The sequence below is a fragment of the Pelodiscus sinensis genome, chromosome 1 (assembly GCF_049634645.1).
Source record: "Pelodiscus sinensis isolate JC-2024 chromosome 1, ASM4963464v1, whole genome shotgun sequence".
In the NCBI taxonomy this organism is placed as follows: domain Eukaryota; kingdom Metazoa; phylum Chordata; order Testudines; family Trionychidae; genus Pelodiscus; species Pelodiscus sinensis.
Window position 1 is genome coordinate 160,747,042 of NC_134711.1, and position 13,510 is coordinate 160,760,551.

General features: G+C 42.0%; 1 protein-coding gene across 3 annotated transcripts in view; it reads left to right on the forward strand.

Annotated features, from left to right (window-relative positions):
- The window catches only part of EPHA6 (EPH receptor A6), an 842,774-nt gene that overhangs the window by 683,421 nt on the left and 145,843 nt on the right, over window positions 1-13,510 (forward strand). Inside the window, exon 13 of one of the 3 annotated variants that reach the window (XM_075908942.1) lies at window positions 12,856-12,978. The exons of the other annotated variants lie outside the window; for them this stretch is intronic. Coding sequence (XP_075765057.1) covers window positions 12,856-12,978 — 123 coding nt within the window. The remainder of the gene's footprint in view (window positions 1-12,855; window positions 12,979-13,510) is intronic. 3 annotated transcript variants of the gene reach the window in all.

The window sequence follows — 13,510 nt, forward strand, 5'->3', positions numbered from 1 at the left end:
AGCTAGAAAAGATCTGACCCTGATGCAAAGAGCCATGGTAATTATTCATTCACAAAAACTCCAAAAAGTTGATTGAATTTTTCAATAGCAGAGACTGTTCCATATTCTGAGACGTGAAATTCAACCCCATGAGGAGTGGCAGTCGAGGCCTCTGTAGCACTTAGTCCCATTTAAATAATGTTTTGAGAGTTCAAATGGAACTTAATGCATAGGCCTGTCCTAACTTCTGTGGAGGTGTGAATTTCTGCAGAGAGAAGTGTAACCCACACACCTAGTGTGGTTACCATGCAGTGGCACTTAGACCACAGCAACAGCTAATAACAAGAGATCTCTACAGCATGAGCTAGAAGCCAGCTGGCTTTTAGCTCAGAGGGTAGAGGCTTGTCAGCCGGTGGTCGGGGCAGTGAGTGGTCTGTGAGCCCTGTTAAACACCCGAGTCTTCAACTGCTAGGAGTTACAACCGAGTCTTTGACTGCTAGGTCCCTTCGCAGCGGGCAGCCAGGAAGGCTGACGGGTGCCCCAAAGAATTACAACCGAGTCTTTGACTGCTAGGACAAAAGTCCCTTCGCAGCGGGCAGCCAGGAAGGCTGACGGGTGCCCCAAGTGTCTGCCCCATGGAGGTGGCAGGACCCAAACGCCCAGCTCTCACTGTGTCTACCCCGACTGGCTATGATTCTTCTAATGGTGTCTGGTTCTGTTACAGCAACAGGAGGAGTCAGGTTAAAGCTTAAACAGTTACAAGTTTATTAGAGAAACTTATAATCATACGGTTACAATGGCTATTGCTCTACTTCTTAACTGCTAGCAAATACAGGTCTTAAATGGTTACAAAGGAAAGGAGGGAAAACAAAACTCACCAAATGATGGTACCCAAATGACAACTTAGCCTTATAAAGCTCTAATACTATACATGCACAATGACAAAAGAAAAGGACACATACAGGTACAATTTTTACCCCCTTCTGCATCTCTCGGGATCGGTCACTCAATTCCTCAGAAAAATGAATATGAGGCTGGGCGTCCCCATGTGGATCTCGGGAGTTAATCACCTAGCCCGACCAGCAGGCAGCTGATGGATTGATACTCAAAATGAGTGCTGCTGGGCCCATCTTTATACCTGTGGAGTCACGTATTCTCTTTCTTATCTAAGGTGCCAAATTGTGTTGGTTTGTCTTTGTGATGCCAGTTCTTACAAGGGAGTTGTGAACGTAATTTACACTTGTAAGAGAGAGAACTAATTTGGGAGTACTGGACAGTCTTTACTCAGCGGGAGATTCTTCTCCCGGGATGGTTGTGTGATTGTATCAACATAGGTGCCAGCCAATGGGTAGTTTCTGCAGCCTCTTGGTCAATGACTAGCTTGACCACCCTCTTATCTATGTTTACAGTTATCCAGGGTCACGATGAGCCAGCATATCCGGGCCTTCCGTCAAGGCGTCAAGGACTATGCTGATTTTATTGCTCTCTGTGTCCTGTGTGCTCCAGGCACCTCAGAGGGGCAAGAAAGATGGATGTGACCAGAGGGGGGGGGGGGCTCTGTCTGGTTACAAAGCTCCTATACTCAGCTCCAAAGGAACCAGGTTCAAATCCTCCCAGTGGCGGTTACAGAAGCATCCCTCTCTAGAGATCACAATACACTACATTACACGGTCCTCACCTGCCTTTTTTCCAATGGTAGTGGCAGATATTTTTATTTTTAGTCCCTTTTAGCATGTCCATCCTAAGCAGGAAGAAGGGCTCAAATCAAATCAACAGGTAACATCACAAATAAATGAGTATTTAGAAATAGATTTAGCTGAATGCCAGGATATGTGTGGGAAGTCTTTAACACATTTCTCCATAGAGAGTATTGAAACAAACACATTCCATCTTATTTTTATTGTCATTGCTTCTTTGAAAGTATGTAAAGAAATGTGTGGTTTGAGCTTACTATCTCAAAACTGCCTAATAAAATGATTGAGTGTTGCACATTGTGTGCATTCAGGAATTAGGAATATTTACATAACATCTGTTATAATGCATAAACATTCATTGTAATTTTCATGGTCCTTTATTGGAATTCTATAGGACACCAAAGAGGCTAAAGGTCTCTAATAAGCTCCCAAAAACAATGTTCATTAAAGAAGAGATTTTCATAGGTGCTCAGAGTTGGTCTAAGTCCACTAAGAAGGGTCAATGGGATCAGCTTGGTAATTATTGTCATATCAGCCTGACCTCAAAAAGGGTCAGAGAAGAGCCATAAGAATGATTAAAAGATTAAAAAGCAAGCCTTATAGTGATAGCCTCAGAGCTAACAAAGAGTAGGTTAAGGGGTGACTTGATTATAGTCTGTAAATAAATATATGGAGAACAAATATTTATATTAGGCTCTTTGTTTCTATCACAGAAAGTTAGAACATGACCCAACAGCTGGACACTGAAGCTAGATATATAGACTGGAAATAAGGCATATAATTTTAACAGTGACAGTAATTAACCATTGGATCAATTTACCATGGATGATGGTGGTATCTCCATTGCTGGTAATTTCTAAATCAAGAGTGGCTGTTTTTTTTCTAAAAACAGCTCTGTAAACTGGGCTTTGAATCAAACTGAGTTTTTTTCCTTCTCTCGCTAATCAGCAGCAAATATTCTGCAAGCCAATTTAGAGTCTCAGCTACACCTGTGCAATTTAGTGCCTTTAAATTATGCTCTCAGTGACACCTGTGTAGTCCAAAGGCTGCCAGTGGTTGTACACAGGTGTTGGTGATTGGAACTTGGAAATAATTGTGTTGATGAGACATAGAATACAGCTCACAGATTCTTACAAAATCTATGTTGGCGGTGCCATGCTGATAGCAGTAAAAAGCAGTAGAAACTTTTCTTACTTGTGTATCTCATGAGCCACATGATCTGTGTGTGTGTTTGTTGGCGGGAGGGGAGGGAATAAACTTACTCAAGCCCTTGGAATATTAAAATGTCAATTTGTTTACTTGATTTTAAATGTGAAATGTTTTTTTGGGGGTATCTTTTGATTATAGATATTTGTATTTCTAATTGTAATTTATAATTGAATAGTGGTATGTGTTAACCCATCACTTTACCTCTAGAACACAAGCCTCATGATCAGGCCCAATGATATACCAAGGAAATGGCCATTCCTTCAATATGTTTGCAAAGGAGTGCCGTCAATGCTAATAGTTGTTGCATGAAAATCACAGTAAGGTATTCCTACTATGCTTTTCATTCACCCATCCATCTGCCCTGATCCATTCTGAGCTATGCTAGTAGGATAACTGTGCTTTATTGTGCAGTGCGTGGCTCTACCCCACTTTCACCCCATTCTTCTCCATCTCTGTGAGGTGCAGCACAGCAATGTTAGGATTCTGCCTATAATGTAACATATAATTTGCAGTAGGGATATTTCCAAATTCACCCTGACATGAGTATGAAGCAGCATATTATTACAAATAGTTAGCACTCATATCAATTTCTGAAGTACTTTGCAGATATTACATTTTACAAGACATCTGGGAAGTAGATAACTATAACCGGGTTGGGATTCACTACCATGGCACCTCCTGCTGGTCACTTTGGGAATTAGCTCTGACTGTCATCAGGATGCCTTCTTCTGGCCAGTATCACCCATTTGTCTCTGCAGTATCTCTACCCTCTCCCTCTAGACCTACATCAGTCTCAGGATCATGATGTCCTCCTCAGAACACTACCCTCCAGCAGTGCTCAATATTCCAGTCTCTCCCCTCCTTCCGGGGATATCAGCAGTCCTCAGTCTTGCGGCAGCCACTGTGGCCACCTGCAGCCAGTGACTAGCTCCTCGCCTCAGGGGCAAGCCACAGTCTATAAAGGTAACTCTTCAGTGTGGCTAAGTGCAGTACAAAGGGGAAGGGGAAGATTCAGGCCTGCCCACTTTTCTATCCTGTCCTCCTCCTCTTCCCTCTATTGCCTCTCACTCTCTGGCCCACTTTCCCATGACTCTTTGCACCTGCTTGGCCCTTGTATCAAGGCTACAGTTTGGGAGCTAACAGGCTGAAGACTCCCTCTAGCTTCCCTTATCCTTCCCAGAACTCCTCTGCCCAAGGTGCTTCTCCTTCCCTGGTTCTGCACCCTCCTCTCTAGTCAGGCTCTAATTGCCCTCTGTTCTACTGAGTAGCTCCTTATGGCAGGGCTGCTTGAGCAAGCCACCTTCTCATTGGCTCCTTATAAGCCTCCCTGTGATTGACCTGGACTGTGGGCAGGCTCCCTCCAGCCTGCTTTAATCCCTTCCACTCAAAGTGGGGCAAACGCCCCACTACAATAGCTATTTACAAGTTGGTCAATTGCTCAAGGCCACAAAAATCAGTCAGTGTCGGCATCAAGATTAGATCTCAGAGGTTCATGACTTGCAGTTCTGCAGTCAGACTGTTAGTATATACCTGTTTATGTAGTGAACTTATTCGTGCACAATTTTCAAACCTTAGGTCCAGATCTTCAGGTAATGGAAATCAGCATAGAGCCACTGATGTCAGGAGAACAATGCTGACTTGCACAAAAGATCTGATCCTTAATTTCTTGGCCACCTTGCATTTTTATAATTTTAAGGCAGAGCCCACATGAATAGTGTCCTTCTTAGCAAGTGTATATCCAGCACAGTGGTGGAGGCTTTTTATTAGAAGATATTCAGTATGCCAAGTGGCCAGTATATATTAGTGAAGCAATTGTGGGACCATAAAGAGTGTCAGAGCAAAAAGATACATTTAAGAGCTTCAGTATACTCTGTTTTACTTTTCTTTCAAATTACACTAAAATGTCACTCAGCACATGGTGGCTTGTGCAAAAAACCAAACAATAACCACATAAAGGAACCACACAGGCATAGTTAGGCAGAAATAGCCATATTTAGACAACATCTAGGGTGTGTCTAGACTACAGGGTTTTGTTGACAAAAGTGGACTTTTGTTGACAAAACTATACCTGCGTCTACACTGCCGCTGAGTTCTGTCAACATAATGTCGAAAGGACTCAGCAGTTTTGTCGACAGCTGTAAACCTCATTCTACGAGGAATAACGCCTTTTGTCAATAGAGTTCTGTCAACAGAAGGTGTTATTGCATCTACACTGTCCTTTGTGTCTACACTGTCATGTTGACAAAGCGGCTTGCTTTGTCGACAGACTCTCTTTGTCAACAGAAGCTTTGTCGACAGTATCTGTCAACAAAACTTCTGTCGACAAAAGCCTGTAGTCTAGATATACCCCTACACTGTGAGCGTGGGGTGGGATCTCCAGAAGACATACACATACGTGTGGTAGCTTGATAGAGCAAATATGCATAATAATGTAGTTGCAGTTTTGCACAGGAAATAGAAGCTACGCCATGTGCTGGGATAGTATGGCTCTGTGGTACCGCCACTGCTTGTGTTATCACTGCTGCACAGTTTATATTCGTGCAAGCTCTCACTGAGCTAGATCAAGTATGGGTGTGGACACTGGGCATTATGGCCCTTGCTCATAGTGTAGGCGTAGCGTTACTAAAATAGTCCAAATATCCATGATTTAGCTATGTGCATAGCAGTTTCTAAAACAAGCATTACTAGAGGGCTCCTAAACTATTAAAAGGGATACTACCCTATTCCTGTATACAACAGGAAGTCTAGAAAAAGTATCAGATAAAGAAAGGAGGAGGGAAACTGTCTCTAAGAGAAAGTTCTAGGCTTCAGCGAGGACACGAGCTCCTCACCAAACCCACAAAAGTGAATAGTGGCTGGGGCAAAGAAAAATTAGGAAAACTTAGAAAAATTCATCTGCTCCAAGAAGAAATTCATACAGGAAGCCTACACTGCAATAAAAAATTGCTGCTATCTATTGAAACTTCAGCATTTCAACTGAATTATTTACTGCAAGAATTGCAGAGACTGAAGAGTCATTCTCTCTGTAGTTGACTTAAAAGTATGTGCCTGAAGAGATTTTCAAGTGATTACAGTATTTTGATAATAAAATTAAAGACTTCAGAAACAGAACATGATGCTCAAACCTAATAAAGATTACCCAGGAAGCTGAAGGCAAAACCATGATTGAATTTGTAACCAACCTGATTAACAAAGTGATGGGGGAAATGATTCACAAATTGGAAAAGGCGAGATTATGTAGATCTCTTAAACCAAAATTCAGGGGTAAGAACACATGTCATAATACAAAGCTGGGATTTCAAGACTAGAAAAACACTCTTGCCCAAGCAGGAAAGCAGGAAAAAATCATTTGGGAATAAGCATATTTTCATCTTGCCAGACATGCATTCTGAGACTAGCAAGGAAAGAAAGTGGCATAATATGCCATGGGAGAGAAATGACTATATACTGCCCTTTATTTCCAGAAAATTTTAATTAGGCTAGCAATACAACTAAAGAAGAAAAAATAAAGTTGTTGTATCATATTAATAGTAAGTAAACTGTATAAATTGAATTTCACTTTTGCTGGACAAAATACTTAAAAGAACAAAACCAGCCCTTTTATTTTTTAGTAGTATATAATGAGCCAGATACTCAATAGGACCAGTGGAAAGAAAGATGGCGAGAAAGCTCTTCTTTCTTACATATGACTGCCTGTTTTCCCAAGTACTTGTTCCAGCGGCCAGAACTAGCAGTGTGTGGCAGCTCAGCAACCAAACCCTCTATTCCAGATAAAAGAGAGCCCAGCACCATCTGGGAATTACCTTATGCAAGGGAATAAACTCTCAGATAACCAATTAACCTGGTTTTCCTACAGTGCTTTTCACCATGGGAGTAGAAACCAAAGTCTATCCTGATGTGTTAAAAGGGTGTACACCTGCAAAAAAAGACCCAACTCCCCCCCAAAAACCCTGTGGGCAGAAAGTCTCAGAGCCTGGATCAATTGACTTGGGTTTGCGAGAATCTTGGTTACAGGGCTAACAATAGTGTAGAAAGTAAGGCTTGGACTAGCACTTGGGCTCTGAAACCTTCCTCCCTCTCCCCCTCCCCTCCAGGTCTCTGACCACAGGACTGTATTGCCACCATTCCCTGTTTCAAATCATCACATGTTATTTATCTCCTTTACAAATTAATTCTGTGTTCATTCACTTGATTTGAGTCTACTTCTCACAAACACATTTTTGCACGGGCTTTTTTCTTGTAAAATGGGGTGCATCACAAGAGTGGGAATCAGAAAATGTGCCAATAAAGCAGGGATGGATTCTAGAAGTTTCACAATAGGTCACCAGAGAAGAATTGACTTATAGCTTATAGGTGCCTCTTGACTGTTCTCTCTGCTTTGCCTTTTCATTCCCCCAGTCCCACTGATTCTCCTTATGCTCGCCAGTGGAGTACAGCTGCTCCCAGCACTGTGAAGGCTCATCTTACCAACAGCCTGGCTGGCAGACTCCTTCCTTCCCCCACTGCATCTAGCTGGCCAACACCCTGGGCACTGGCTAGGAAGAGCTAGGTCCTGCATTTGTCAAAGCACAGCACTAGCACAGGGAAGCCTTCTCCACCCCTCAGCTAACTTCTGGGGTGGCAGAAGGGAACAATTTGTACCCAGTTCAAGCCCCAAACCTGCAGGCTCCGCAGCAGCTCTCTGAACAGGGGCTTAGTTCCCTCTTCACTACTCCCCTCCTGGGTCCTGCCCCTAGGTACCCTTCTCTACTGAGCCACCTCTCTGGCCAGTCTCTGTGGATGCCCCTGCAGTCAGGGTTCCTGTACCCTGATGCATAATGCCCACATGGTGGCCCAGGGACAGGATGTGGCTGGGATATCTAGTAGATCTCTTAAACCAAAATTCAGGGGTAAGAACACATGCCATATGGGCAGGAAGGGACAAAGCTGCTTCTAGTTGTGAGGGTTGGGGAGAGAGAAAAAGGAATGATTTCTGCAAACACAGGGACCATGTCATCCCTTCTCCCCCACCTTCTCCCCTGTGGCTGGAAGTAGATCCCATCTCTTCCATCCCTCACAGTGCTGAAAGGGTGATGCTGGCCACATTCTGGTGTGACCCTGGCAGAAATTGGGGGGGCATGTGCCCCTGTGTGTCACCCATATGTTGCCCAGGGAACATGCTATCCCAGGTACCAGAAAAGGCAAGTGTGTCCTAGGGGACCAGCAAGGCATAGAGTGGTGGGGAGGGCTGGGCAAGGACGGTCAGATTGGTCGGTCATCCTTCTCCCCCTCCGTGTGAGAGAGGTGTAAGGGGGCACGTGTGTGTCACCTCTCCACATGTGTGGGGATAGGAAGATATGTCACACACACACATTTGTGGACCCTAAAATCTTAAAGATAAAAAGGTAACTTAAAAAGAATCCAACTATGCTATATTTGTTTTTAACAGGAGCTCAGCCAACATTAATTTGAATGTTTGTACTGTGTAGTTCTGATTGCTTGCCATTGAACTCACTTGAATACAACTAATTTTACCAGGTGTTCCGTATGTAGTAGAGAAATATGATCACCCTACCTTTAAACATTGTTTAAAATATTTATATTTAGAATAATAGTGACCTCACATCAAAGAAACATCTGCTGTCCTTTTACAGCTGGAAACATAAAGCATAGGAGTCTGCAGAGATATTCTTGCTAACGATGGGCATGTCTACACTACCCGCCAGATTAATGGGCTACAATCGATGCACTGGGGTTGATTTATCACATCTAGTATAGATACAATAAATCGACCACTAAGCACTCACTTGTTGACTCCAGCACTCCACTAGTACGTGGAACATAAGCAAAATCAACAGCAGCACATCTGCCACTCACTGCAGTGAAGACAAGTAGATCTACATACATTGACTTTAGCTATATTATTCACATAACTGAAGTTGCATAATTTACATTGATGGTCTGCTGTAGAGTAGACTCTGCCTCTGATTTGAACTTCGGACCAGAGTAAACATTGCTGCTTCTTTTTTTCTAAAGAAAACAAACATACACCACAAACCACTTCAAAAAGGATGTGGACGCATTGGAGAGGGCGGAGGGCAACCAAAATGATTAGAGGTCTGGAGCATATGACTTATGAAGAGAGGCTGAGGGAGTTGGGTCTGTTTAGTCTGCAGAAACGAAGAGTGAGGGGGGATATGATAGCAGCCTTCAACTTCCTGAAGGGAGGTTCCAAAGAGGATGGAGAGAAGCTGTTCTCAGTAGTGACAGGTGGCAGAACAAGGAGCAATGGTCTCAAGTTGTGGTGGGAGAGGTCCAGGTTGGATATTACGAAAAACTATTTCACTAGGAGGGTAGTGAAGCACTGGAATGGGTTACCCAGGGAAGTAGTGGAGTCTCCATCCCTAGAGATGTTTAAGTCTCGGCTTGACAAAGCCCTGTCCGGGTTGATTTAGTTGGGATTGGTCTTGCCTAGATCAGGGGGCTGGACTTGATGACCTTCTGAGGTCTCTTCCAGCTCTATGGTTCTATGAAACATATTAAGCTAGAGGAAACTTCTGTTTTCTGTAGTGAAATCTATGCAGCTCTCTACACCATTTCTGAAACACATTTACTTCATGTTTACTATTACACATCCATTTTCTTATGTTGATTTGTATTTTCAGATCTTTCACTCTGCCTGCCTGTTATGCTTACTGGGTTTTTTTCCTTGCCCCTCACCCATTCAGGTTTTTTGTCTTCTGCAATATACTTTTTAGTCAATACTTTAAGGGACAAAGTAGGTAAGGTACCTTTTATATGTTGATAGAAGGGGCAAGCTTTCAAACTACACAGAGCTCTTCTTCACAACTGTAGATATGATAGATGATTTAAGACAATAAAATGTCAGCGATTCACCAGGATTAGTCTCTGGCATGCCGCCACCGCTATCCGTACTTGTGGAGGCACAAGTAAAAGCGATTGCAGCTCCCATTGACTGTGGATTGCCATTTCCAGTCAATGGGAGCTACAGGATGTGGCATGGATCAGGACACCACTTCCTGCAGTTCCGATTGTCCAGGAATGGCAATCCACAGCCAATGGGAGCTACAGTTTCTCATACCTGTGGAGGCACAGGTAAATACAATGGCGACGGCCCACTAGGAACTAACCTTGGGAACCAGATCAGGCCTGAGAGTCAGTATTTGCCTACCCCAGATCTAATATCTGCTCGTAGTTCACATTTTATGATAAGAGAAAATAATACAAAAAATAAGAGTCACAGAGATGGTTTTAGAGGTGACTTCTTAAATGTAATGTATTAGTTTGCCTTACTTGAACTATTGGCAGATCATAGATCATCTGTCACTTCTAGAGAGAAAATTAGGTCATGCAAAAGAAAATTACTGAATTGCAAAGAGATACATCAGTGAGGTGTCCACTGACTTCATTCAGTTCTGCATAGGTGGAAGGGTCTTCCCAGCAGATCTCTTTGCAGGATTCAGATTGTGGACACAGAACAACTTACTACAAAAGTACCCAATGGAGTGTTCATAACGGACAGTTCTTGAATAAAACTGGCAATTTGGAAACACCACATTTGGGTGGGATAGCCACAGGGGGGAATTGTTTTGATTTATTTTTTCAATTCCTTAGGGTATGTCTACACTTGCAGCCTAATTCAAACTAGGGCTGCAAATGTAGGCATTTGGAATTGCAAATCAAGCTCGGGATTTAAATATCCCGGGCTTGATTTGCATGTTCTCAGCCGGGCGCCATTTTTTGAAATTTACAAGCCCAGACTAACTGCCCGTGTCTACACGCGGCAGGGAAATGGGCGTTCAAAATAAAGTCCTATTTCGAACTACCTGTTAAACCTCATTGCAGGAGGAATAACAGGTAGTTCAAAATAGGGCTTTATTTCGAACGCCCATTTCCCTGCTTCATGTAGACACGAGCAGTTATTCTGGGCTTGTAAATTTTAAAAATGGCGCCCGTCCAGGAAAATGCAAATCAAGCTCGGGATATTTAAATCCCGGGCTTGATTTACAATTCCGAATGCCTACATTTGCAGCCCTAGTTTGAATTAGGCTGCAAGTGTAGACATACCCTAAGGAATTGAAAAAATAAATCAAAACAATTCCCCCCTGTGGCTATCCCACCCAAATGTGGTGTTTCCAAATTGCCAGTTCTATTCAAGAACTGTCCTTTATGAACACTCCATTGGGTACTTTTGTAGTAAGTTGTTCTGTGTCCACAATCTTAATCCTGCAAAGAGATCTGCTGGGGAGACCTTCAGAGTTTTGATCCTACCTGTCGATATTAAAGGTCTGTAAGAATATCTAATAAAGGTTCTGTGTTTAAGACATCAATTATATCAATTTTCTTTTTCATACTATAATAATTTTTGTAGTGTGTGTAGACTTTAGAAGGATAAGGAATGAAGCAAGTATTGGGGGAAAACAGGTCTACTGTATACAAAAATCAAAGGAGCAACCTGTCAGATCTTTCTAACGCTACGTCTATACTGCACCCTTATCTCAAAATAAGCTATGCAATTTGAACTATGCAAATTGCATAGCTTATTTCAAGTTAATTTGTACACAGTGCCAAATTTCAAAATAGAGTACTATCCCAAAATGTCCCTTAATCTTCTTGGAATGAGATTTACAGGGACATTGAAATAGCAAATCTGTTATATTTTGAAATAACAGGCTTTCTCAAAAGACACAAATGGCTATTTCAGGATACTTCCTCAATGAATTTCCTCAGTTGGGTTTCTCTGTATCTAAGGAGTCCCCACAAATTGTAATTGCATAAAAATTAGAAAACCTTTTTTGTTTTCTAATTATAAAATTAAGGCTTTTCTATCTCTGAGGCACAACCATGAAGCATCTTGTGAAAATGGTGAAAGCAGATATCAAAACTTACCATTGCCTAACTTTTGATTGGGAACTTGTTTGTTGTTTTTACTAACATAAACCTTTCACCGGTGGCTCCCAACCTTTTCCAGCATACAGACCCCTTTTCTATCTATTAAAATTTTACAGACCCACCTCCCGCAAAAATATAGCTTTGCCTGCAGCCTGCACATCCCTCAGCCTGCTTGAGAAGCAGTGTGGGCTGAGGGACTTGCTGGCTGCCAGCACGGAGCCTCTCAGTTCCCCAACCTTTCATAGACCCCCTACAGTCCTGTCGTGGACCTCCAACAGTCCACAGACCACAGGTTGCGAACCACTGCCTTACACTGAATATTTAGTACCCAACTGTAAGTTAGGTTTAATTATTTTTTTTCAAACTTGGACAAAAAATTTCTCGTTACATTTTTTTTATATTGAAGAAGCTTTGAGATATCAAGCTCCTATTCAATATAGAGATCTGCTAAGCACAGGCCTGTGCACAGCCCCATTGAAGTTGGGTCTTCCCCAGGGGATACTGTTGTAAGTTTCATGGCTTTTAATCTTTTCATCATCAATATATCAAAATAGCTATCAGTAAATGACATAATGTACTAAACTTCTCTTTTGGGGGGGAATGTTTGCAGTGATCTAAACTGATATTCTGCTCCCTTCACATATGGGAAATCTGTTGACATCTGTGGGAGTTTTGCACATATAGATAGAGCAAAATAAGTGTGAAATGCACTAGCTGGTTCTGAGAAGTTGATTTCACTATGATATGTGAATCTCTTTATATTCTTCCTTCTTTAAGTTCTGAAATTCCCCATTTAAACACTGCCAGCTATGGAGGAAGCAAGACCTTTCTTGCTGGTACGGTATAGCTTAATAGCTTCTGGTGTAAGAGGTTTTCTTTTGTTGTTGTTATGGTTGGTTGTGCGTGTTCTGTTTGTACCGTGACCAGTTTTTTATTGTTTAATAGCATTTTATGGGCTCTGCTTCCATGAAGACATTTTTCTACTTTGTAGAGTTTCATTTAATCTCTCAAACAAACAGCGTCTTTTGAGCAGCCAAAGAACAGCTTGTTTGATTAATGATCATTTTTATCTTTTTAAAAGGATCCTTCCCGACCATTGGGGTGAAGTCTCTTTCGAGATTCCTGAGGGCGGGCTTTTTAAATAGCATCCCGGCCCCACATCCAGTCTCAGGGGTTGGATCTTTGCCACCCGGCATTTCCTCTGGTAGGTATTTCAGGTGAAGTTTCCTCCAACCCTTACTGAGGGAACAGCAACAAAATCTGTTAGGGGTAAGATAGAGAGGCTAATAGCTGCCTCAATAAATAACAAAAATAAGAGGATCTTTTCTATACATTAACCAGCCCGGTAGTATGGGACCTGACCATGGATGTATGTTGTAACAGGAGGAAGGAAACAGCCATAGTTAATAGGTTAATTGAAATATAAAATGAAAACTCCCAATGTTCTGTTGTTATTAAATATATATATGTAAATAGAAAATATAACTTAGAAACAGCTCTGGAAATTTCAGATTTGCTGTGTCTCTGAATGCTTGCATTAGTTCCAGGAAAGTTCCCATTTTCCTGCAAACAGAGAGGAAGTAGAAATTAATTACGCATTGAAATAAAACATGAGGAAAACAACTAACTTTGAACTCTATTTTAATATGTGTGTGAATTTTAAAAAAACAGGCAAGAGTAGTTTGTGTTTGTTTGGGATCCCTCCTACTTTAAAATAATGTGGGGGGTTTTATTGC